We start from the raw sequence: 27,862 nt of genomic DNA, 5'->3' as shown, positions 1-27,862 counted from the left end.
TTGGTGAATGGAAAGGGACAATTTTTCCTAGGAACTGGTTTGTTTACGTTATATATAGTCCGCCTTTCTCAGTGGGATTTAAATCAGATTACAGAGTCAGATTACACAGATTATGGTTTTAATACATAAGAAGAAACTTCTTAGGCACTTGGAAACTTTCTTACAATAATAAAGCTAGTTTAAAAAGTAAACTGAGAAAACACCAGTAATTGAGAATATAAAGTAAAAGTTAGGGGGGGGGCAATAATTCTTTATCATTAACACAGGTGACCAAATATTGAAAGAACAAAGGCACATGAATGTGTTTAAATGCCAATGAAATGTTAAGATGCACTAGAAAGTGGTGCTGGGGAAATGCTGCTTGGCTCAGTGGTATTTATGTTTTGGGGTCCCACATGATTCCATTCTTAGCTCTATGGTGTTTAATATCTACATGAATGCACTGGGAGAGGTCACCTGGGCCTTTGGAGGTGCCACCAATATGCAGCTATATTTCTCCCTAACATCTAAGCCTGCTGTATCCATGGAAGTCCTGAACAGCTGCCTGGGGAAGTTAATGGGATGCGTGAGGGCCAATAAACTGAAGCTGAATCCAGACAACACTGATTTCTGTTGGTCAATAGAGGACACACTTGGAGACTTCTCTTGGAAGGGGTTACTCCCTCTGAAGGTGCATGTTCATAGTTTGGTGGTGCTGCTAGATTCTGGTCTACAGTTAGAAGGCCAGGTCTCCTCCTTCTTACTGGCTTCTGCTGATATGCCAGTTATGGCTGTTCTTTGAAAAGCATGATCCGGCCATTGTGTTCCACGCTCTGATCACATCTAGGTTAGATTTCTGTAATGTGCTGTATGTGAAAACAGTCCAGATACTTCAGTTGGTCCAAAAAGTAACAGCCAGGCTATTGTCTGGCATTGGATACAGGGATTATATTGCTGCCATGCTGAAAGAACTGCACTGGCTACCCATCTGTTTCCAGGCACAGTTCAAAGTGCCAGTACTTACCTTTAAGGCCCTAAAAGGTTGGGACTAGGATACCTCAATGACTGTAACGTCTGCCAGTTAAGACCTGCTGTTCAAGCTCTTCGCTCTCTGTACCCCTTCTGTATCTTCAGAGGTAAGGCAGGTGGCAACTAGGGGTGTGCAATTTTTTAAAAAATTGGTATTTCTGAAGAATCCTACATCTCAATATTGGTATGGGACAAGCAACACCAAGCAATTCTATCCAGAATGACCAATTTTGTGGCAATAAAGCAAGCCCAGAGGTATATACAAACGAACAGAAGCTGATGTGGCTCTTTGGCTGCAGGATAAGCTCTGCTTCCCCTGGTTCTGAGTCTAGTGATTTTGCTCCCCCTCCCCTGCACCTTGACTTTTAAAAAACAATTTCCAGGCATGTTTATACAATTAACCTTTATTTGATGCTTTACGTCAATCCAGCCACCCTTCTGCCACATAAACACTTGAAACACTGCTGGGCAAGGGATAAGGAAGTGATGTTATAACTGTACAGTTCAAAAATGGGAAAGAAGGAAAAACAGGTTAATATGGGCATAACGAAATACATAACAATGTATGCTGCAGAGTGCCATTAACAGCATGGTTGAAAAAGGGCACCAAACACTTGTCACAAGCTCCTAAATCATCAAAATTATTTTCCAGACCATATCAGTGGGAGAAGCACATTAGTATGCACATTCTTTATATATGGAAATATATTCCTTTCCAAGACTTAAGTGCTCCCACTTAAGCATCTAGTCTATTCATGAAGGTCACGCACAGGTCTCTGAATCTAGGTGATTACATGGAATTGATTTAAAAAGAACTAATTTTAGGCCTCCTTCCCTAGAAGGATATTCTAGCAGTAGTCTCCAATCCTACTGCCAAGCTACTATCTACATAAATTAGCTTAGTATCAGCCTGATTCTTCAATATCAGCCACTGCTAAGAAGTACTCTTTAGTACATATTTTCATTTCAAGACTTCTCCTGAAATTACACTGATGTTCTGCTGCTAGATTGAACTAGATCTTAACTTATTGGTTTAACTTTAATTGCTTGGCTAGAGGTGGGGGAAAGTGTCTATGCAAAAGGCTAGTGCTTCTCACTAAGCATTTCCCCTCTCATTTTTGGAATTAATGTGTCAGCTGAGATGCAGTTTCAAGTTTACAGTTCATCTGACATTTCCTTATCTACATCATCTTTCTATAACACCTTCTCATAAAAACATGATTAACTGGATTGAAATGTACAACACCATACACAATGAAAGCGATCAGTATGTCAATATATAATAACAAATCTTTAAATCATGTTTTGTGAACGCAGAAGAAATATGTACACTGTGATTTAAGGTAGGAGTTTCTAGCTCTGAAGGAATGGGGTCAAGTAAGGGTCATCGGTCTTCAGGCACATTCTTTGGTTACATTCCAGAGTTTAACAAATAAAATGGCAATGACTCTGTTCAAAGTCAGGACTAAATTTCAGCTAGGCAGCAATGCATCTTTGTTTCTTCTAAGGTAAGGCAATATGAGTCCTTTCAAAAAATAGTTTTGTTATATCCATAAACGGTAAAATCCCAGTACTACTGTAAGACATGTAAATACAGAACCTGAAAGAAAATAAGGGTGGGGAAGAAAGTACATGAATTTTTAGTCCTTAATACCTATAAAAATAGAAGTCTGACAACCTAGTAATGCTTCAGGATATGGTTTCAATCGGTGGGGAAGAAAGTACATGAATTTTTAGTAATGCTTCAGGATATGGTTTCAATTCTGACTATAGCTGCATAGATGAGCAGGATCACAGTCTAAGAACTTACAATACCTATTTTAAGTACACAGTTTCAAGGAATTTTGGCCACAAAAATTATAAGAGGATGATGTGGAAAGACCAGAGTATAAATCTACCACATCCCTCTACTCTATAACAGTCATTATAAGAGATCAGAAAATATAGCAAATAGTGTTTGAGTTGCTTTACATATCAGTGTAGAGTAATTCAATTCTTGAAAACATGGCAGTGTGTAATGGTGGATATTTATAATGAAAGTTATCACGAGGTATACTGGTATACAAGTAGCCAGTAACATAGGAGATGCATTACACAGAGCTATACACAGACACATGCTGAAGGCACTGTTTCATCAAAAGGTGTGAGTATCCAAATAGTGAAGAGATTTTCTATTTTAAACCAATGGATAAGCCTCCACCAAACAATTAGTAAATCCTGGCAAGCAACCAGAAGTCATATTTGATGTAAAGAGTACTGGAGTCCACAAATGCCCAGCAGACATTCAAGACAGCTGATTAAGCACATGCCCCATGAGAAACCTCCTTACCTGCTAAATATTTAATGTTGTCAAGTTTGTGTGATTCAAGCATTGTTTTCAGTCCCGCAACCTCTGTATCTATTTTCCTGTCTGCATTTGTTAACGCTCGGTCCTGCTGTGCATGCTTAAAAAGACAAAATAACCAATGTTTCAATTCCATTTATTATTATTATTATTAATAATAATAATAATAATAATAATATGATTTCTGAATCGCCCCATCCCTGAGTACACAGGGCTCTGGATGATTTAAAGGTAAAGGTAAAGGTTCCCTTGCTCGAAAGCCAGTCGAATCCGACTCTAGGGTTGCGGTGCTCATCTCCGTTTCAAAGCCGAAGAGCCAGCGCTGTCCGAAGACGTTTCCGTGGTCATGTGGCCGGCATGACTAGACACCAAGGCGCACGGAACGCTGTTACCTTCCCACCGAAGTGGTACCTATTTATCTACTTGCAATTTCTTGCTTTCGAACTGCTTAAAAACATACAAAATACAAAACCACCAGACGGCGCTTGCAATTTAACTTAAGAACCTGCTCCGAGTTGTTCTTCTGTCTCATGGGCAGGTTAAGGGGGAGGCTGAAGTGGGCAAGATAGGACTGAAGAGGAGGGTGCCAGCTATGATGGAAACCGTTGCTGTCCTCAACCAAAAGCCTGGCAGAACATCTCTGCCTTACGGGCCCTGCATTAAATCCCACTGGTCCCAGACAGCTGAAGGCCTTAAAGGTCAGTACCAACACCCTGAATCTGACTCGGTACTCCACTGGAAGCCAGTGTAGCTGGCGCAGCACAGGTTGTACATGTGCCGTCCTTGGTGTCCCATCAGGACTCACGCCACCGTGTTTTGGATCAGCTGACGTTTCTGTGTCAGTTGCAAGGGAAGGCCAGCATAGAGTGAGTTACAGTAGTCTAATCTGGAGGAGACCGTTGCATGGATTACCATGGCTAGGTTAGGGTGCGACAAGAAAGGGGCCAATTGCCACACTTGGTATAGACGGAAAAACACCAGTTTGGCAATATTCATGACCTGGGCCTCCATAGTTAAAAAGGCAGCCAGGATCTCGCCCAAACTCCTGACGGATTGCGCTGATGTTAGTGGCACCCCCATCAAGCATGGGAAGTCTGAGCCCCTGCCCTGAAAGGCCCCCCCAGCACAGAACCTCCGTCTTCATCAGATTCAGCCTCAGCCTATTCCCTGAAAGAGAAACACTATAGTCTCTTACACAGTACCCTTCCCTTGATAATGCTATTAACATAAAAATATTACTTGCGCCAGTTGTTTTCCTGCAGTTACTGTGAGGCATTTGCAAATCCCCACACTCCCCTTCCTCCAGCTATTTCCAAGTACCTATGCATTACATTTTCACTCTTCCTAAAAATTACTCTAACACGTACAACTTCCCTAGCAATATTTATAAGTAACTCTCCAAAGGAAAAGAGCTTATTAGAACTGCCTAGTGCAGTGGTAAATCCTATTAATGTATTCACTTATTCTAAAGAATTCTATGGAAACTACTAGAGAAAAGATTAGATCTTCAATATGAATTTCCAGAATCTACATACAAACTTAAGAGGCGGCAGTTTGGGTTTTTTGGAACATAAATGAAGCATTTCTACACTAAAGACACTTTTGCCATTTTTAGTTGCAATTTGCATTATTTGCTTGAATTCTAAGCATATTTACACAAAGTAGCTCCTGTTATAATGAATGTGGCATTTCAGAGCAAAAATGATTAAGATTAAACACATTTCTAATTTATTAAAACTTAAATTCACTATTGTTGTTCAGTCGCACAGTCGAGTCAGACTCTTCGCGACCCCATGGACCAGATCACGCCAGGCCTTCCTGTCTTCCACCGTCCTCTGAAGTTGGCTCAATTTCATGTTCGTTGCATCTATGACACTGTCTAACCATCTCATCCTTTGCCGTCCCCATCTTTTTTGACCTTCAATCTTTCCCAGCATCAGGGTCTTCTTCACTGAGTGCTCCCTTCTCATTTGGTGGCCAAAGTATTGGAGCTTCAGTTTCATTATCTGGCCTTCCAGGGAACAGTCAGGGTTGATTTGTTTTAGGATGGACTGATTTGATCTTCCTGTAGTCTGAGGGACTCTCAAGAGTCTTCTCCAGCATCATAGTTCAAAAGAATCTATTCTTCGGCGCTCGGCCTTCCTTATAGTCCAACTCTCACAGCCATACATGACTACTGGGAATACCATTGCTTTGACCATGCGGACTTTTGTTGGCAGGGTGATGTCTCTACTTTTTATCATGCTGTTTAGGTTCGCCATCGCTTTCCTCCCAAGGAGCAGGCGTCTTTTAATTTCATGGCTGCAGTCACAGTCTGCGGTGATCTGGGATCCCAGGAACGTGAAGTCTGTCACTACTTCCACGACTTCCCCTTCTATTTGCCAAGGAGTGATGGGGCCGGATGCCATGATCTTAGTTTTTTTGATGTTGAGCTTCAAGCCCACTTTTGCGCTCTCCTCTTTTACTCTGAGCAAGAGGCTCTTTAGATCCTTTTCACTTTCAGCCATTAGAGTGGTATCATCTGCATATCTGAGGTTGTTGATCTTTTCCCCAGCAATCTTAATTCCCGCTTGTGATTCATCCAGGCCAGCATTTCGCATGATGTACTCTGCATATATATTAAATAAGCAAGGTGACAGTATACATCCTTGTCGTACTCCTTTTCCTATGCTGAACCAATCAGTTGTTCCGTATCCGGTTCTAACTGTCGCTTCTTGGCCCTTATACAGGTTTCTCAAGAGACATGTGAGGTGGTCTGGTACTCCCATCTCTTTAAGGACCTGCCATAGTTTGTTGTGATCCACACAGTCAAAGGCTTTAGCATAGTCAATGAAGCAGAAGTAGATATTTTTCTGGTACTCTCTTGCTTTCTCCATAATCCAGCGAATGTTGGCAATATGATCTCTCGTTCCTCTACCTCTTCGAAACCCAGCTTGTACTTCTGGTAGTTCTCTATCCACGTACTGTTGAAGCCTAGCTTGTAGGATCTTGAGCATGACCTTGCTAGCGTGTGATATGAGTGCAATTGTGCGATAGTTTGAACATTCCTTGGCATTGCCCTTCTTTGGGATTGGAATGTATACTGATCTTTTCCAATCCTGTGGCCACTGTTGCGTTTTCCAAATTTGCTGGCAAATGGAGTGCAGAACTTTAACAGCATCCTCTTCTAAGACTTTGAATAGCTCAGCTGGGATACCATCACCTCCACTAGCTTTGTTGTTAGTAATGCTTTCTAAGGCCCATTTAACTTCACATTCCAGGATGTCTGGCTCGAGGTCAGTGATTATACCGTCGTGGTTGTCAAGGACATCGAGGTCTTTCTTGTATAGTTCTTCTGTGTATTCTTGCCATCTTTTCCTAATCTCTTCTGCTTCTGTTAGGTCCCTACCGTTTTTGTCCTTTATCATGGCCAGCTTTGCATGGAACGCTCCCTTGATTTCTCCAATTTTCTTGAAGAGATCTCTAGTCCTTCCCATTCTATTGTTTTCTTCTATTACTTTGCACTGTTCATTCAGGAAGGCCTCCTTATCTCTCCTTGCTGTTCTCTGGAAATCTGCGTTCAGTTGGGTAAATCTTTCCTTTTCGCCTTTGCCTTTCGCTTTCCTTCTTTCCTCTGCTATTTGTAAAGCCTCATCAGAAAGCCATTTTGCTTTCTTGCATTTCTTTTTCTTTGGTATGGTGGTGATTGCTGCCTCCTGTACGATGTCACGAACCTCTGTCCATAGTTCTTCAGGCACTCTATCTATCAAATCCAGACCCTTGAATCTATTCTTCACCTCTACTGTATATTCATCAGGGATGCGATCTAGGTCAAACCTGAATGGCCTCGTGGTTTTCCCAATTTTCTTCAGTTTAAGTCTGAATTTTGCAATGAGTAGCTCATGATCTGAACCACAGTCAGCTCCAGGTCTTGTTTTTACTGACTGGATAGAGCTTCTCCATCTTTGACTGCAAATTATATAGTCAATCTGATTTCGGTGTTGCCCATCTGGTGATGTCCATGTGTAGAGTCGTCTCTTAGGTTGTTGGAAAAGGGTGTTCGCTATGACCAGTGTGTTCTCTTGACAAAACTCTGTTAACCTTTGCCCTGCTTCATTTTGCTTTCCAAGGCCAAACTTGTCTGTTATTCCAGTTACCTTTTGACTTCCTACTTTAGCATTCCAGTCCCCTATGATGATGAGGACATCATTTTTTGGTGTTAGTTCTAGGAGGTGTTGTAGGTCTTCATAGAACCGGTCCACTTCAGCCTCTTCTGCATCAGTGGTTGGGGCATAGACTTGGATTACTGTGATGTTGAATGGTTTGCCTTGGAATCGGACAGAAATCATTCTGTCATTTTTGAGATTGTATCCCAGTACTGCCTTTTGCACTCTCTTGTTGACTATAAAGGCCACACCATTTTTTCTACGAGATTCCTGGCCACAGTAGTAGATATAATGGTCTTCTGAGTTAAATTCGCCCATTCCTGTCCACTTTAGTTCACTGATTCCTAGGATATCGATGTTCAGTCTTGCCATCTCATTTTTGACCACGTCAAGCTTACCTTGATTCATAGATCTTACATTCCAGGTTCCTATGCAGTATTGTTCTTTGCAGCATTGGACTTTCCTTTCACCATCAGACACATCCACAACTGAGCGTCCTTTCGGCTTTGGCCCAGCCGCTTCACTCTTTCTGGGGTTACTTGTACTTCCCCTCTGCTCTTCCCCAGTAGCATACTGGACACCTTCTGACCTGAGGGGCTCATCTTCCGGTGTCATATCTTTTAGCCTTTTGATACTGTCCATGGGGTTTTCTTGGCAAAGATACTGGAGTGGGTTGCCATTTCCTTCTCCAGTGGATCACACCTGGTCTGAGTTCTCTGCTGTGGCCTGTCCATCTTGGGTGGCCCTCCATGGCATAGCCCACAGCCTCATTGAACCACGCAAGCCCCCTCGCCACGACAAGGCAGTGATCCATGAGGGGGAAATTCACTATACTTAAGTAATGAATAACCAGAAACAGTTTCATTTAGACAACTTTTCTCACATGTACAAGCATTCATCTTTGACGTGGTCTCTATGCTTCACACCCATGGGATCTAGTGCGCACACGCTGGATCGATTGGTGCTGTAGCAAGCTCTTTTAACGGATTTTCGCGCCCAGTCCCTCGGGCCCAGTCCCACAGGGTTGGGCGCGGACATCCCACCAGTTCCTTTCTTACCGCCGCGTTGAGTAGACCTCTTCTTCGTCGGTCTGATCGGTTCGCTGTTAGCTCACCTCACAGCTCTTAGGAATTATTTCCAAACTTTCTCTTACTTTATTTTTGTTCGTTTTTTTCTTCAAAAACCGTAAAAAAAAAATTTTTTTTTGCTTTATGTTGGAGGGGGAGTTTATTTCAGGCCTTCAGGCTAACCCCCCCCCCCAAAACGTTCCCTACTACTTCTTCTTTTCTTTTATGGAGAAGAAGTAGGGATTTTTTTAATAGGTGCAAGGGTTGCAGTAGCAAACTTGCTCCTCCCAACTGTCATACCCTTTGCATGTTTTGCCTCGGAGAGTCTCACCAGCCAGAGTCCTGTCGCCACTGTGCACGTTTCTCCAACCAAACGAGAAAAAACCGTGCTGCGAACCTTACAGTGGCGCTGCTTGAATCGGCCCTTGCTCCTGCTTCAGCGATGGAGGAGAGACCGTCTACATCGATAAGCTCCGGCATCGAGACCTGCCTCCGATGTTGACCGCCCGACGCCAAAGCTCTCGACATCGAAAGCACAATCGTCCGCTTCCACGCCAGTCAAAAAGAAGGCTAAGGCAAGTAAGGATCACAAATTCGCTAAGAAGGGCACCTCCAAGCCCCTGAAGACGGCGAAGAAGGGGAAGGAAGCGGTGTCTGCACTGGGTGATGCCCCTAAAGTGCCTCCCGCTCAACTGGCAGTATCGATATCCAAGGCCCAAGTCCTTCCACCGATACCAACCATCTATGTCTTGGACTCCCCCCATCCAACAAATGGAGCGTCCTTACTCCGACATCGAAACGGCAGAGCTCCTAAGTAATCAAATGGATGCAGAGCCTTCTCCGGCTCCTTCCCCGTCATCGACATCAACGGTATCAGAAGCTCCCGACATCAATCCACGTCAGCACCGATATACTTCATGCGACACACAGCGTCACCCTCCACGTCTGCAAGGTCAATCTGTCGATATCGATGACAGAAACTACAAGGACGGCTCTCACAGACGGGCTGCTGCTTTGTCTCCCAGACATCCACGGTCCAGAAGTCGCTCCCCAAGAGTCTTCCGCCCCTCCCCACCAATGTCATGGGATCAATGACAGTTGAGGTACCTGTACGGAGCTTATCCACCATCCATGCTGTGGTTGACTCCAGTGGGCTACTCTGATTGGGATCGCTATTCATCCCACTCTGTTCATAGGTCGAGATCGCCCCATGGGTCAAGACCTTCAGCATCTCTGTCCCGTCCTCCTATAGTCGATCCTTCCCATCATACTCTGGAACCAAGTCGTCCTGTCAACCCTCCGGTCACTCCAACCCCGGTCGTCCCTATTGTCCAAAAAACTTGTCAACAGGACACTTCGGTCCAAATACTGCATGACTCCTCTGAGTTCATAGAGGAGGACTCAGATACGGAGGCTTCTGAAGCTCATACCTCTCCCGACCATACATCTCCAAACCAGGATTTCGCTGAGGACTTACCCGTATCCCCATTCGACAACCTTACCTTTTACACTGATCTAGTCAAAAGGATGGCCCACTCTTTAGGCCTCTCTGTCGTCCAACAACATCCGCAGTCTACAGATGCAGTCTATGACATAGTTCAGCTTGATACCTCTTCCACCCTGGCATTGTCCATGTCTTCAGTCCTTCTGCAGGCGGCGAAGTCACCATGGCTAAAACCTTCGTCTGCTCCTGTGTCCACAAGACGACTGGACCACATGTACAAGGTCCAAGAGGCAGATGCTAAATTCCTCTTCTCGCACCCTCAGCCAAACTCGATGGTGATTACATCTTCCTCCAAATCCAAGAGGTCACATTCTGCACCTTCTGACAAGGAAGGAAAGAAATTAGATGCCTTTGGCAGGCGCTTCTACTCCACAGGAGCATTGGGAGTCAAGTCTACTAACTACCTCGCCTGAATGAACCGGTATCAATACACTCTCTGGGAAAGGTTATCTGAACTTCTCAGCCACCTCCCAGATGATAAACTTCAAGCAGCCAGAGTCATACAAAAAGAGGGCATGGTGTTGGCAAAACAACAGCTCAACACTACTAAACATGTCCTCGAGGCGTCTTCCAGAACAATGGCCTCTGCAATAGCTCTCAGAAGACATTCCTGGCTCTGTAACACTAATCTCCTGATAGATACTAGATCTTATGTAGAAGATCTCCCTTTCGATGGCCTGGGGCTTTTCAACGCTACCACGGATACTACTCTACAAGAGTTAGACAAAAGCATAAAAGCTTCTTGAGCTCTAGGAGTCTCGTCCTCTGCAAAACAACAATACCGTTCCCGCACCTGGTCGAGGTCCTGGCAGAAGCGTACACCAACTAATCAGTCTCCAGACACCCGATGGAGACCACGAGCATCTTTGGGAGGCCAAAGACCTGCTTTTCAGAAACCAAAATTCGGTTCAGGCCAACAAGCTTCCCGCACCAAACAGTCCAAACCCTCCAAGCAGGGTTTTTGACTTCCCTGTCACCGAGTCAGCTCCTACCCGTCTGTTTCCCTTTTTTCACACCTGGCGTCTCATCACCTCAGACAAGTGGGTGCTGTCCATCTTGACCCGAGGTTACAAAATTCAGTTTCACCAGAACCCCAATACTCCTGTCGTCGTCTCCACGCCCCCTTCCCCACCTCTCCTCAAAGAGGTGTCCGTCCTTCTGCAGAAGGGAGCCATCGAACAGGTACCACCACACCTCCAAGGGACGGGATTTTATTCCTGATCCTTCACAGTCCCGAAGAGAGACGGAGGCATTCGACCCATATTAGATCTAAGGGAACTGAACCGTTTTGTGACCTACCACCACTTCTGCATGGTATCCCTACAAGAGATCATGCCATTGCTTTGGAGACACGTCTGGATGGCCAAGACACATATTTCCACCTTACTATCCACCCCTTCCACCACCAATACCTATGCTTTGCGATTGGTCAGCAGCACTATTTGGCCTATCCAGCGCCCCAAGGGTCTTCACAAAGACTATGATTGTGGTTGCAGCTTTCCTCCATCTCCAGGGAGTTTCCATCTACCCGTATATAGATTGGCTTCTGGTAGCGCCGTCCAAGAATGCCCTGGTCTCAAACATCAGGGAGACCCTGGCTCTACTGGACAACCTGGGCCTACGAGTCAACACAACCCTAGCCACCGTCATCCGCACCCAACCCTCCGTCACTGCCTTCCAAATCCAGAGGCTATTAGGCCTGATGGCTGCAACTACGTCAGTTCTCGTCTTCGCAAAACTCAAGATGCATCCGTTACAACTCTGGTTCATCCACAACTACGACCAGTCGAAAAACACACACACTGTCGTCCTATCCCCTCTTCCCAGCATACAGGACTCTTTACTTTGGTGGACCGTCACTTCAAATATCCTCCAGGGAGCGCCATTCCACCCTCTGTCACCTGAAATCACCATTATGACGGATGCTTCCCTGATGAGATGGAGTGCTCACTCCATGGGCCTTTCTGTTGGAGACAAGTGAAACACACAGATGAGGAAGCAACACATAAATTTTCTAGAACCCCTGGCTGTACAACACGCTGTCACCAGTTTCCTCCCTTTAATCAAGGGAAAATGTGTCACGGTCCTCACGGACAACACCACAGCACTTTCCTATGTCAACAGGCAAGGAGGCACTGTTTCCCAACGACTTTGCACCCTCGCCATTCAGCTGTGGGAGTTTTGCATCGCCAGCAACATATTCCTCGTCGCAACTCACATTCCAGGACGCATGAACGTGCAGGCAGACCATCTAAGTCGAGCAGGACTCAGCCTTCACAAGTGGGGAATGAACCCAACATACCTCCTCCCACTCTTCCACAAGTGGGGAGTTCCCCAAGTCGATGTCTTTGCAAACAGAAACAACAAAAAGTGTCTTCTGTTCTGCAGTCGAGGAGGCAAAGACCCACAATCTCTAGGAGACGGTCTCCTTTACCCTTGGACCTCAGGACTTCTTTACCTGTTCCCCCCCTTACCTCTGCTTCTGACCATGGTCCGCACAATTCTCAAAGACGCTGAGGACTGTATCTTAATAACCCCATGGTGGCCGAGACAACCTTGGTTTTCAACGGTCCTGGAGTTATCACAGGGGATGTACCATCAGTTCCCTCCGGCTCAGGACCTCCTCCTTCTCTCAGACTCCCCCGTCCTACATCACATACCACAGTTGAAACTGACGGCATGGCAGATAACATCACCGGCTTCTCCTCCCGAGTAGTGAATGTCCTCTTGAATTCCAGGAAGCCTACTATGCGGAGGTCTTACGATTATAAATGGCGAAGGTTCTGTTCTTACCTTGGTGATGACGTCTCTCGAGCCTCCTCAGTGGGTCTCGAAAGAGTTTTCCGATTCCTCCTCTCCTTAGCTAACTCAGGACTTTCCCATTCATTGTTAAGAGTTTATTTGGCCGCTCTCTCGGCCTACCATGTTCTACTTGATGGATGCACTTTGTTTTCTCATCCGATTTCCAAACAATTTTTAAAAGGTTTGTTACACCTCTACTCTCCTGTCAAAACTCCAGTCGCTCCCTGGGACCTTCCTCTAGTTCAACGCCAGCTCACGAGGAAGCCCTTTGAGCCGCTTGCTACATGTGACCTCAAACTCCTCGCATGGGAAACGGCCTTTTTAATTGCTATCACATCGGCAAGGTGAGTTGGAGAAATATTGGCTTTCCGACACGATACACCTTACCTGTCGTTTCTGCCAGATGGAGTCGGCCTCGTCCCGGACATCTCCTTCCTGCCGAAGGTGGTGTCAGAGTTCCACCTGCAGGTGGAGGTCTTCCTCCCTGACTTCTTTCCAAATCCATCATCAGCGGAGGACAGATTATTACACACCTTGGACGTGAAGCGGGCTCTCCTGGTCTATCTCAATAGAACACACCCAACTAGACGGAACTCACAACTTTTCATCTCGTACGCTCCGGCACGTCTGGGTACTCGTATCACGGCCCAGTGCCTGTCAAAGTGGATTGTAGGTCTAATCCATCTATGTTACCTACTCGCCAAACAGCCATTACCTGGCCCTATCAGGGCTCACTCTACCAGGGCTGTCACGACTTCCACTGCCTTCCTCCAAGGAGTGCCAATAACGGACATTTGCAAAGTCGCTACCTGGGCCACACCTAACACCTTCATCAGGCACTACGCCCTAGACGTCCGTACAAACACCAATACCAACATGGGACGTCACATTCTGTCTTCGGCTACACAGTAAAAGACCTGCCAGCACCCTCCTCCAGGTAGGCTGCTGCTCACTAATCTCCCATGGGTGTGAAGCACAGAGACCACGTCGAAGATAAGCAGGTTGCTTGCCAGTAACTGGTGATCTTCGAGTGGTCATCTGTGCATTCACACCACCTGCCCTTCTTTCCCGCTGCTGTCAGGTTCTACATTTTTAATAGGGGTTGATTTGTGGCGGTTTGAAGGAACTGGCGGGATGTCCGCACCCACCCCTCTGGGCATGCACAGTGGGGTTCCTGCGCATGCCCGAGGGACTGGGTGCGAAAATCCGTTAAAAGAGCTTGCTACAGCACCGATCGATCCAGCGCGTGCACACTAGATCCCATGGGTGTGAATGCACAGATGACCACTCGAAGATCACCAGTTACTGGTAAGCAACCTGCTTTCCTCACACAGTTAAAGCGCTCAGACTACAAACTTGGTTAATACCAAAAGGTGTATAGAACTATTAGAAGCATCTGTAATTTTGCTACTTCCTCTGTGGCCAAAGAGTTCAGCCTGTATGAAAACACCCTCTACAAGCTGAAGCATGAAATTACAAGAATAATGTTTCCTGGGCTGGATTTCACTCTCAAAAGAAAAATTGTGAATACCAATACTGTGTTTTAAGCCAAAGTTCAAAACTGTGGACACCAAACTGTGGTCAAATCATATATCCTAAGACTACTGGATGGTGTATGCCTTTCGTCATATGCACCTAAGAACACGACTACCCTGATTAATAATGCACTCTTAAGATATTTTATAGGTTTTGGGAATAAATGTGCCTTTAAGAGACCACCTGGGTTAAGTTTCTCAGATGTTATTTATCTGAGGGTGCTCATGAACATGGGCAAAGTGCTCAAAAATAGGGCAGTCTCCATCCACATTGAGGACAGAAATAAACATCAGGCAGAATATATTTTGATATCTGCAGCACAGCATTTGACAAGATGATGCTCTAAACTCAGATAAAATGTAAGGGCTTTTCCTAGACCAAAATCAGGTGTATGTAGAACACAGTCTCAAAAGAGACCCTTCCCAATTTTGTATATATTCCTGTCCAGAAAAAAATCTCATAATGTGCACTGTACTTTCAGCATTTCCAGAGTTACTGAACATAATAAAAGGTTCTTAAATACTATTTTATTTTGCATACCCAAGCATTTGTTTTTATGTCAGTGCGTGGATATATAAATGCCATTTCAATTTGTAGTGACTGTATAGATAAACATGCACAAACAACATAGAGAGGGCTGTTATCACAATCAATCATTAAGTTCTTACCAATTCCACAATGTCTGTTCTCATTTTCAACAGTTTTCTATCGTTCAGCGAATACTGAAAAATAAGAGTAATAGATTATTCTAAAAAACAAAAACAACACTTAGACCCAAGCACTTACCCTTCCTAGCAACCCTAATAACTTTCTGGCTTTAAACACTCTATCCTTTGGTCGTCTGTATGTCAATTGTATCATTTCTTCATGTAAAGCGTATCTGGGATAATAGTTAAGTTTTTAAAACTATTTATAAGCCTACAAAGAACTAAGGGGCTAGCTTTTTAAACTATGCATGCCAAGAGATGTTTGTAGAATGCTAGATGTGTGAGGACGTTTACTATGAAGATCATACAGATTAAGTTACTGTGTTCTACCAAGCATTCAAGGAGTACATTGTGGAGACAACAGTATCAATAAGTTGTTTTTATTACATAATTTTTACAAAGTTAAGACACTATACTCACTAAGCATAATTGAATTCAGTAGCTGTATAAAACTGAGTATGACTGTTTATTACAATGGCCACAGATTCTATCTGATATAATTATTAGCACAAGAGGCTTCACAGGTCACAGAGACCATTTTTGTCAGAGCTGTACATTGCAGTGTTTCAGAACAATCTATATATAGATATGAGGAAATAAACATACCAGTTCTTTTACTCTGCTCTTTTCTAGGTTAAAATCTAACTTGCTGTCCGTACGAACTTTGGAAGTATCATCCTAGAGAAAAATTGCACAGAAATACTGACACAGAATGTCTAAATTCATTACATTCAAACCAATAATGTCACATAAAATAGTATAGCATTCTTTCATTATACCCATTGGGCTATTTCAGAAGTCTGAATAGGGTGATATGGGCCCTGCAGCTCCCCCTGTTGCTTCCTGGAGCAAAATGGGAGGGAAGGAATCAGCAGCGTACCATTGCTGGGGTGCCACTTCTGGTGCAAATGCTATGGGAAAACAATACACTTCCAGGCGAATTCTAGAATGGTGCCCTGACTTGGTGATGTCAAATCCAGGATTGCAAAAGGAGTGATGTTACAGCTGTGGTACACTGCCCATAACCAAGTCTCTGCTCCTCCCCCACATCTTTCAGCACTGGCAACCTTATACTGGAAGTATTTTTTTTCCAGCCTTGCCAAGTGCTTTCTCCAATTTTACCCCCTGCCCCATTAAGACATCTAAAAAATGCTAAGTTACCATCACTGATAGTTTTGAGCGCAGTATTCTAGAGCTGCACCCGATGTTTCGATACCGATGTTTAGATATCCTACGACTTCTCTCAGCAAAGACTGAAGCCTTCCTTCAGCTGAAGTGGCTCTTTTGCTGGAGGAAGAATCATTGCAGTTGGAGGAAGGCTCCAAACTTTGCTAAGAGGAGTGGCAGGATACATGCCAGTGTGCACAATCCTGGGTTGGATCCTGCAACCCATGGGCTGAAATCACCTGCAAATCTTTCACACTTCCTCATCCCCCAACAGCCTTCTGAGATCTCTGAAAAGCTGATGCTCAGAACCATGAGTACCCCTTCGACAAATGCCACAGAGTTCTGGGTTGAATCAGATGACACTACCTGCACTTTCTTCCACTGACAGTCAGTAGAAACTCTTATGTCAGTAGAAATTTTGCCAGCAAAAGAACAGAAGGGGAAATGTCACCTGATTCTCCCTCTTCATAGCCCATAGCCCAGAAGGGGGAGAGAAAAAGACCCAATTTTTCTTTTGTGCTCACAATTTGTAGGATCTAGTCCTCCATTTCATTTATTAGCTTCATTGACCCGAGGTCTTAAGCCAAAGGATCTAGTCCTCAATACTTGTATGCTATCCAAGATATGCCTTTTACACGATCAAATCAATGGCTGTGATTCAGGGACGCCTAAACTACCCTTACGTCAACTCTTAGACAGCACCCATTACCTCCTAGAGTTACCACATACAAAGTAACTTACCATCACTTGCTTTTTTAGCTGCTGAAGTTCAAGTTTTATTTTCTTTGAATGAAAAGAAATAAACATACACATTAAAGTTTCATACATTCAGACTACAACATTAAAGCCACTATGCATATGCTGAATACAAGATCAAAAATTATCCTTACATATGCACACACTCAATCAAAACTCTCTATATTTTGCTTCTGCAGCTTATGAAACTGAGAAATCTGAGATTCTGTAAAAACAAAAGCTGTTATATGACTATGAGAAGAGCCCAAATCATGCAACAGAACATGCAGATGTGTAAGCAGCTTTTTTTGGACTCCATCCATGGTGCTTATCATACATTTACTCCATGAGATACTCCTATCACTTTATTTCCTTCCCATATTACCTGTTTTGCTCCACGAGTAAATAAGAAAGCTTCAGTATTTTTTTCCAAAGGCTAGTCTCCAACATAGCATACACACTATTTCTCACAAAAACGCTGGCATGTTCTAAGCACATGTTCACAGCCTGTGGAGCTATCAGCAAGCAGCGGATTTATTCTAATATCTACAAGGGGCAGCACAGGAAGAATCACAGTCCAGTTGGCTGCCACTAAAATTTTGCTGCTCTGCTGTCCCAGAAGGGTTGGGAAAGTGAGTTCAAGAAAGATTTTGGACACCTTCATGCTGAAATTCCAGTATCAATAAACAACGTTTTGTTAAATTACACTGCAGCTTTGGTGTTTTTAGTAGAGAGCCAATACTTCTATATACAATGAAATTTGGAAGGAAGAAGCCTTCCCTCCACAAGAAACTCAATATATTTTTTCTCCTAAGTTCAACAACAGATATACTTAAGACATTCTACTTGTACCGGCTGCCCGAACAGAACATTAAGTAGTAAATGAATCGGGAGTGCCATCCACCTGAACCATGCCACACCCACACCCCACTCAAATCAACTGGAGAGAAGCATACTTCTCTTCCTTTGCCATCACACCTCAAATGCTTTCTGTCAGGTTCATAAGGCTTGACTCCATGAACTGGTTTCTATGGCTGCTTTATTGTTATCTTTCCCCTTTGGCACATTTCATACAAAAGTTTCAAGCGAAAATTTTTGATAAATGGCCTACAGTGACTGTGTCTGTTAAAACGAAAGCTCATCAACAAACCCTAGCAATAACCAACATAGTTCTGCCATTTACTGACACAGTAATTCTGATGGCAGAGAACTGGGAGCCCACTGGGAATAAGGAACAGTTTAATAAAATGTGGACATAATTGTGGAATGAATTTTACCTCATTTTCTGCCCGAAGTGCAGAAAATTCACTCTTCTCCAAAATGATCATATCTTTTTTCAAAACACCAATGTGAGACATTATCCGCTGAAGGGCTATTTCCTTTCAAAGGAAAAAAAAACTTTAGACTAACCACCAAAAACCATTAAGTATTTTTCTTTGTTCTTATACACTCAAGACTGTAACTAGTATTAAGAAATTCCAAACTGTCCAAGGGCTCAGTCTAGTTGAACACAGGTGTAGTGCCTATGGACAGAGGAATCCCACTGGGCTCAACAGATTCCTGTTTTCCCTCTGCCTCGCCAACAAAGACAGCACACTTACCAGTAACATGCAGGGTACACAGAGAAGGCCGGATGGGGGTACAGGATGTGCTCATGGGCCTTCCACTGCCTGCAGTGGCTCCTCCTACCATCATACATATATGCAGTTGTATGGGGGGAATAAGGGGAGAAGGGCTAGACTGAGCCCAGTGAGACTCCATCTGTGGAATGTGTGCTTTACGAAAATGATTTAGTAAAGCACAGGGTTTACATTCGAACCATAAGGAAATCAGTTTCTGTTCTAATATATGCTAGTATTGTTAATACTATTATTAACTCAAAAATCTACATGGGAAACACTAACATGCACATTACCCAAACAATGCTTACTAGTAGTTAACAGAAGGCATGCTTGGATCAGAGAGCAAGTTAGAGTCAAGTCTGTATTGAATGTACAGCTTTATTGCAGGATTTTGATTCAACTAGCTTTACTCTCCATTCTTTACACTAACAGGACTGAGCAGAGAATTATTTGACGAACGATGACAATTATTAACTACCACAGCTCCACTATTAGTACAGACAAAATGCAACATTCCATGAATAAGACCAATATATGGAAGACAATGTAAACTGTTCCACTACAATATAACGTCTAGATTAGCAACTCTGAACAGGCAGTCGTTAAACCCAGTATCTGATAAAAAATTACACAGCAAAGGGTTGAGGAGAGGAGGTGAATTTGGTGGAAGAGCACACTGGACCACAAGAACATGACGGACAGTGACAAGAACTAACATTTCTCCTGAGTTATCCAGTATCAATTATGATGAAGTCAGCCATAGGAATCTTTAGCCCATGTATGAACCACAGCTAGGGATAAAGTCATTAAATTTCTTAAGCACCTATGAGCACTCAATAAGGCCATTACTCACAATAATGCAACTCATGCCTACTATGTTCATTACCAGTTATAATACCACCAAAAAGAAAAATAATTTGCTGACACCTAAGAAATATCAATGCCTCATTGAAGCTGAAAAACTAAGTATGCATACTTGAGAGAATGTTTCAATGACTTCAGTATAATTGACTTGCAGATTAATGCATTTATGATCATGGTGTAAGCGTAAACACATTTTGATGGAAGCACATTTTACAAAGTCAGTAAGACATCCCCTCAGGTATGTATGTTTCCAACTAAGGCTTAACAAATCCTTGCCTCAGACACACAACTTTGGGACAATTTGAGAGTCACTCATTTCCATCCTTACAATGAATACAATTGCAGCTAATGTATTTTTAAAAACAGATCTAGATGCCTAAAAGTGTTGGTATGCTTTTCTTGTATGTGTAGGCCTGGGGTTTAAAAATCTGCTAATGGCATCCAGGAACTTAAAGTCCTTTACCAAACACTGTTGCTAGTCCATATGAGTCCATTCACCGACTTTACTCCTTCCAGCAATTCCTTCTCTCCACTTTTAAGCAGAACCAATAATGTGTGTTACAGAAGCTGTCCATCACATATAAACAAGAACAATTTCAGCTTGTTAAATGAATGTAAGAATCAAACCTAACTGAACCAATATCAGAAAATTTATTAGGGATCAGAAAACAGCACTTAAAGAAAAATGGTTATCAACTCTGACCACCCTTTGCCTTTAGCAATGCAGTTTTTCACATCCGTTTTCCAAAACACATTAATTAAATACTTGGCTAAAATTAAACACTAAAGAAACTTCCAAATTTTTATATATAACCTGTTGTACTTTGGTGACCATGTCCTTGTACATCACAGCCATATTGCCATTCATGGTGTTTATTAAAGCAGACACGATAATCTCGGATTGCAGAGTGGTGAAACCTAGAACGATATACAAGATTGCAAAATTCTGAAACCTCCATGCTTGAACAAAGATTGACCATGGGTGACTAATACACAACTTGGCCATACAAAAAAACCTGGAAATTGATGGCACATAATATTCACAAAAACAAAGGCAGCCTTAACAAGTCTTGGCATAACTGCTTGCAGAGAAGACTTATCTTCCCCATTTAGAGAGCAGTTTAAATTCTGAGGTGGGGATCCAACTTTCCTGGATCTCATGAAGATTTACTTTGCTGTCAAGTCCATATATCTAAATAAATTTAGTTTCTAACACAAAGCCAAATAGTTTTTATTTTTAAGATGGATCATAATGAACTATAGCACTTTCACTACAGTAGAATGGTCAGGAAATTAAAATCAGATCCTTAAAAAGTAAGTATTCTGAGACGTTATCAGACATTTGTCCAATCTGAGCTATGGCATATTCATAAATGCAACAAAGAACACCAATTGTATCTACAAAAATTAGTAATAATATTTAATTATGGTACACAGGCATAAAGAAAAATGGAGCCTATCCCTTGTAGTAGACAATGGATTTGACTAGAACAAAACCCACTGTTATTATTTGTATTGTCATCAATCTAGGGTTTAAAATGCCAGGGAGTTTACAACTTAAACATTGCCACAAACAACACATCAAAGAGAGGTAGGAATGACTATGGAAAGAATATGCATTCATTTTACTTACAGATTGGTATGCTATAGAGTTCACTGAAAAAATGCATTCTGAGCTGGGCTTGAAGAAGCACCTCCCTCAGTATCTAATAGCGCACAATTTAGGTGTCTTATAGCAATTTCTTCTAGTAGTGCCCTCAAATAGCACTGGCCCACGCCAGAGCATTTTCTGCAATTGCTCCAACATTCTAGAATGAGCTTTCATTAGAAGTACAGAATGCCCACTTGCTGTCTGTTTTTAGGAGGGTCTGCAAAAAGGCTTGATTCAAGAGAACCCCTAAAAATTCAGTACTGGTCAGACTGCTGTGACTTTTTAGTCTTTGCTACTGATGCGTGTTGGTTATTTTTATCTTTCTGTGGTGGTTTCCACATGGGGAGGGGCTTGTGTTGTTTCCCCTTTACTGGTGCAGCTGCAGATAAAGCACAGCAGCATCTGTCTCCCTGCAGTTTCTTTACCAAAGTTCCCAAGTAGTGGCCCCACCCCTCACTGAGCCATGGGGCTTTTGCGTTTTTTTAAAATTGGCACTAGAAAATCATTATATCAATATATTATTGTAATGTCAAATGAAACAGGTCGTGTGAATTTCCAGCCTTCATTTTTTAAAGTAAGCCTATTTTACTTTTTCATTTTTTAAAAAAAGTTAGCTACAAAAATATACCTATTGCTTCATATCTCCATAAGGGAAGGGAACAGAGACTTACTTTTAAAAAAAAGCTGTGAATTCAGACCCTGTTCCACCTACTGCTACAACAGTATACTCATATAACAATAGTCTAATGGAGTGGTTACCAAAGCTGGAGTTCTGAGGAGAAAAAAAGGAGACAGAAGCCATCTGGGTCCAAGGGCAGAGAACAGAGTGACCTGAGAAGGAACCTCAGGAGCTGCAGCAACACAAAAAGCCTGAAGAGCCGTAGCACTACCACCGTAGAGAACCCTCCAGGCCGCAGCAGACAGAGTGTGAGAAACTTGCTGAAGGCCTCAGAGAGACCGTAAAAGACTCTAACCATCTTTTCTGTTACAACTGTCAGTTGTGCTGTCTAAGTCTGAATTTTGTATGCGTGTGTGTCCTGCTTTGATTCCTCATCCCCCTTTGTTGAATTACTTCTATTTTAAGTTCAACTTCTGTATCGCTTTAAGTGACTGGAGGGTCTGGGAGCTATGTTTGCCTTCCTTTTGTAGCCTACTGGACACCCCCCTGACAGCAAGGGGAGGCCAGTGGGCTGGAGGCACCACTGTTTTCTTTTTGTCACACCCACCCACTTCATTAGCAAACCCAGGGCCCATAATTTCTCAATAACTGTTTTCAAAAAGGACAAAAAAGAACTTTAAAGGAAAAACTTAGGGAGTAGAAGGAAAAATTGGGGTAACTGAGGGCGAAATTTAGGATATAAATAACAAAAATTTTGGCAATAAGAGGAAAAATTATGGTAAATAAATATAAAGAGTGGAGGAAAATGCGGGTATATTTTTGGCAAAAAACATTAGACAAACCTTTATAAAGAAAATATAACACACTGTCCTTTATTCAGAAAAAAGTGAAATAATAATGAATAAAATGAAAGGGGGAGAAGTATTAAATGGAGGTGAACTAAAATCATTTTCTTTATTTAAGTTTAAAACCATTACTTTGCTTAGTTTTTTGCTCTCCCTGGACCTTTTACTTTGGCCAAAGTATTGACCCTTGGAAAAATACCTTTGGTTTTAGATGTCCCTAATGTGTGCGTGCACTTTTCCCTTTAGCAAAATTTTGGCAACTGCATATTACATCACAAAAGTTCCATAAAGGCCACCTTATTGCAATTATAACGTATTTCTTTAGGATGCCCTCGGTTTTAATCCTACAAAGCTATCAAAACTTATCAACATTTCATCTCTTTTAACAGCATCATTTATCTTCAGTAATGTATTGTTATTATCTTACTTATTCTGAGTATGAATTTATGGAACCAAGGAGGCAGTGGCCAAAAAAAGTTTGGGAACCACTATTCTAATGTAATTTTTTTTAAATAAAGGAGCCCTCTGGTGGCAGGAGGAGGAAATAGCTGCTGTGGAAACAGAATCTGGGAAACAGCTAGATTTGAGTCCAGTAGCACCTTAGAGACCAACAAGATCTTGGGAGCTTTGAGAGTCAAAACATATCTGACAAAAAAGAGCTTTGACTCTCGGAAGCTTATAATCTTGTTGGTTACTAAGGTGCTACTGGATTCAAATCTAGCTGTTCTACCGAAGACCAACACGGCTATCCTCTGAAAGGATCAGGGAAATAGGCAGGAAATGTGGGCAGGAAAATCCAAATTTCCCACAGAAGCCATCCAGCCTTTACTGCAATCTTTCCCAAAATTTGAAAACAGAGCAGGTTTGAGAAAGACTGGAGAAATGGCGGCAAAGCCCCAGGTGGTGCACAAATGCACCACAATGCTGCAGGGAAGCAGGGAAAAAACCCCAAAATTGAACACATGGCAGATAATCTGTGTGGAAGCCTGTCCTGACAGACTGTATATCATATACTTCTTTAAGATGCATCTGAGAAAGGTAGCCTATAAATACTTAAACAAGGGAACAGAGTGAAAGAGACAGAAGGATAGCATCAAGCAGATGCTCTGGGAGCCAGCTGTAGATAGAAGAGGCACCGTGGGAATAATATAGGTACTTGTACCATAGTAAGTATGAACACACACACACACACACACACACACATATATATAGCAGAGAAGTTACCGTTTTCCTCCATAAGGCACACAAGGGCATGGGTGTCAAAATAAAGCTTCTTGCTTCCTGACGCAGGAAAACTTGCCTTACTGTTTTCTACTTGTAGGGGTGATGCACAGATGCTGATATCTAAAAGGGGGGAGATCAGGACCAATTTAACACACAGCCATACATATTTTAATACATACTGTCATATTTAAAATCCAAATCCTTCCAAACTTTACAATCCACAGTCATAGGACAATTCTATCCATGCTGCCATTTATCTTCCTTTGGCTCAAAACATGGTAGGGGGAAAAAAACAACCCATCAGACCTAGTTTTGAATAGCAAAGTTGTGTTCTTTGCTAAGGGTCCATCCTTTCCATCACGAGTAAATCAAGTCCATGCTATCACAAGTGCTACGTTTTTCAGTACAAGAATTTTACAGTCTTCATCCCATCCATCTTAAAAGTGGATTTACAACAATGCAGAATATATAATAAAATGTTTTTATTTAAAACAATTGGACAAAACACACACCCCGTTGGCTTTTCAACAGAAAATTACTTTACAAAACAATGGGAATTAAATAGCCAAAGCTAAGCACTTTTAAGTCCTTTGAAGTTCTGTGGAAGAGAGATAGACACGTACCAATGTGGCGCAAGGTTCAAGGGGCAGGGGCAAGACTAACATCAGAGAGACCCACATTCTAGTCCTTACTTGTCTATATAACTCACAGGGTAACTTGGGGCCTCTCATTCTTTCTCAGCCTAAACTACCTTACACGGCGTTTGTGAGGATAATATAGAGGAGGGAAAATTAAATACACAACACTGAGCTCTATGGAAGAATGGTGAGATAAAATGAACAAAAAAAGGACTTAAACGCATTCACGGAAAGCAAAATAATCTAAAAGTGCTTTGAGTGCTGGCAAAATCAGGCATCTCAGAAAAGAACTCAGGTGGGGAAGATGCACATTATGACCAGGTATCTGAACTGCTATTTGAAAAGCAATTAAAAAGTATTTGTCATTTGAAAAGTAATCCTAAAATGTGTAGCCATCTCAATCCATAAAGTGCCACTTATTTTGTTGCTGCAGCCTAACAAAATTTATTCCAGCATGAATTGATAAACTTTGATAGCCTATAAGGTGCCACTGGACTCCAACTATACTCAAAAAATGAAGTCATCCTAAGCAAAACACAGACTCCAAGAAGTTGCTCCCTTTTAAGGGCGATCTGGCATTCACTCCACGTTTTCTCAACACTAAGGGAAAGGTGCAGCTCAAAACCACATTCAAATACCCCGTGGGCCAAGCTGTACTGACTGCGAAGTCACCCCTGAACGGCAGAAAGTGCCATAAAATCGGATGGTCAAAGGAAGCGGAGAGCAGCATGCAGAGAAGAATTTCTGTTCCAACGTGGGTTTCCTAAAACGACGGAGGGAAAAGTTAACGCAGAGTCGCCCTAAATCAGCAGAACTCCGTTCTCTCCCTCTGCTTAAAAACAGTCCCATGGATTTGTTGGGAGGATCGTTTGAAAACGAAGCCCAGGAGACTTCCAACTAACAACGGATCTATCTGTACACCGCCTCCCTCCCTCCCTGAGAAACCCCCCCCACCCCCCCCCCCCCCACACACACCCCGTTTCTTCACCTCGCTGTTCGGTGGCGAGGCGACGACCCACATCTAGGCTGAGAAAACCGGCCCTCGCCCCGACCGAGCCGACGCTCTCGCTGCATGAAAAACCACGGGCTCCGGAGCCCGCGCGGCCGTTTATCTTGAGGCCGGTAGCCCCCGTCGCGCCGTTACTCCTCCGCTTCCAGTCTCCTAGGCAACGGCGCGAGACGGGCGAGCGCGCGACGACGTTACGTGAGGCACCGGAAAGGAAAGCTCGCCGCTCCTGCTGGATGAGGGAAACCCTCTTCCTTCCACCCATGACGGCTGCGGCCTGTCCTCTCACCATCCCGGCTTTCAAGCGAAGCTCGGAGGCAGAGCTCGAGGACGTTACCGCTACGCCTCATCGCTCAAGGAGTCATCCTGGGATTCCTTTCGCCGTCCGACCGACTAGCTTGGTTGTTTTTGGTTCCAGCACAAATACGTTCCGTTTCAGCGCATGCGCCGACGTGAGAGGCGGACTGACTGACGTTGTCACAAACAACACACACCGCCCGCATGTTTTCCCCGCTTGACTGGGTCGCGGCGATTTAGCGACCGCCTTATGTTGATTTTGTGAGCCACGTTGCTTTTTTCAGGGAAGAAAACGAAGCGGACGGGAGGAGGAAGCACCGCCCACAAGAAAACCAGCCATCCTCTTTGCTTTGGTTGACAAATACAGTTAATATAGTGAATGCAGATCCTGACCTGCGTTAATGAGAACGGAGGAAAGGAACACGCTAATTGTCCCGTTAATCCAGGTGGGTAGCCGTGTTGGTCTGAAGCAGAGGAACAAATTTAGAGTCCAGTGGCACCTGTAAGACCAACACAGGTTTATTCAAGGTATGAGCTTTCGTGTGCATGCACACTTTTCCCGGTATCTTTCTGTATTTAAAAAAGTGTGCCACGCACACAAAAGCTCATACCTTGAATAACCCTGTGATGGTCATAAAAGTGCCACTGAGCTTTAAATTTGTTCCGTTAATAATTACTGGTAGTTTTTATTATATTTTCAGATTAGGCAAAAGAAAGTATGGGACATTTGGTCTAGCCTTTCATCTTGACTGCTCTGACTGGCACATCACCTGTTGCCTGGCCCTTTTAACCAGATGCCAGGGTTCGACCTGGGAACCGCTGCACATAAAGCAGATGCCCTATCACTAAGCTACAGGCCATTAAACTCTTTCTTGCCGGGCAACTTTCTCTTTAAAATTATACATTTGGTAGTGGAAAGATTTAGCTATCAGGAGAGGGATTCTGAATAGAACAATTCCTAGAAGATTCACCCTGCTTTTAATTAAAAACAAATTAACAAACAAAACCTACCATGGAATTATACATGCATCTGCATGTATTGTATAGTTTGGCCTTTAGCACTCATCCTGCAGTGGAACCAGGCCTTCCAGAGTAAAGCAGTAGCATGGTAGTGTGTCATAGCAAAAGAAAAGTCCAGTGGCACTTTAAAGACTAACGTTTATTTCAGAACAAAGCTTGTTGGTCTTAAAGGTGCCACTGGACTCAAACTTTGTTCTGCTGCTTCTGACCAACACGGTTGCCCCACCTGAATCAACATTTATTTCAGTATGAGTTTCCCTGAGGCATAGCCCACTTCCTCAGATAAATACTGGGAAATCTTAAGGGGAAAGTTGGACAGGAGGAATTATCAAGGCTTGGTATGAATTGTACCATGAGTCTTCAAGGTATAAATTGCAATGTAAGAGGGAAAGAAAGAGTTGATGAAGAACGGGTAGGTGTGAGTCCATAAATCAACAGAATTCGCAGTTACAAATACTGGATGGTGAGGGAGGTCAGCATTTTGAACACAGAAGCAAACAGTTTAAGTGAAAATGAATGGATATGAGGTTATAGTATGATGAAAGATGTTAATAACAGCCAGTTAAAATTTTCAAAAAGTGAATTACGGAGAGCTATTAGAAACTGTAATGACTGAGGAAACTCAAGTCTCTATTTTGAAAAGCCAAAAAGAGGAGAGAATCATAGAGTTGGAAGGGACCTTCAGGGTCATCTAGTCCAACCCTCTGCACAATATTTCCTGACTGACGCGTTCAGACAAGTAATCACTATGACAGTCCTGGATGCCTCGCTTTCTATGGAGGCCCAGGTCACCACAGTTGCTAGGTCTGCCTTTTATCATCTCCAGCAGATCAAGCAGCTGGCCCCTTACCTCTCCCACCAGGACTTGGCTACACTGACCCATGCAATGGTCACTTCCAGGCTCGACTACTGTAATTCGCTTTACGTTGGCTTGCCCTTGATCTGTAAACTCCAGCTGTTGCAAAATGCGGCGACACACTTGCTGACTGCGTTGCCTGTGCAGGCACATTCAGCTGTCACTTAGTGCTCCAATTGCACTGGCTACCAATTGAGTACCAGAT

General features: G+C 43.2%; 1 protein-coding gene across 1 annotated transcript; it reads right to left on the bottom strand.

The window, feature by feature from the left end:
- Positions 1 to 1,424: 1,424 nt before the first annotated feature.
- MCUR1 (mitochondrial calcium uniporter regulator 1) lies at positions 1,425 to 25,890 on the bottom strand. The gene is made up of 9 exons (XM_015427180.1): positions 25,467 to 25,890; positions 23,841 to 23,960; positions 20,316 to 20,419; positions 18,293 to 18,394; positions 17,022 to 17,063; positions 15,720 to 15,791; positions 15,075 to 15,128; positions 3,338 to 3,452; positions 1,425 to 2,608 (listed from the first exon to the last, which is right to left on the bottom strand). Exons 1-9 carry the CDS (start codon positions 25,774 to 25,776, stop codon positions 2,553 to 2,555), a joined length of 975 nt encoding a protein of 324 aa, XP_015282666.1. The 5' UTR covers positions 25,777 to 25,890; the 3' UTR covers positions 1,425 to 2,552.
- Between the last annotated feature and the right edge of the window lie 1,972 nt (positions 25,891 to 27,862).

Source organism: Gekko japonicus, unplaced genomic scaffold (genome assembly GCF_001447785.1).
Source record: "Gekko japonicus isolate JY-2015 unplaced genomic scaffold, Gekko_japonicus_V1.1 scaffold812, whole genome shotgun sequence".
In the NCBI taxonomy this organism is placed as follows: domain Eukaryota; kingdom Metazoa; phylum Chordata; class Lepidosauria; order Squamata; family Gekkonidae; genus Gekko; species Gekko japonicus.
The sequence above is the reverse complement of the archived record's forward strand: the minus strand, read 5'-3'. Positions and strand labels throughout refer to the sequence as shown.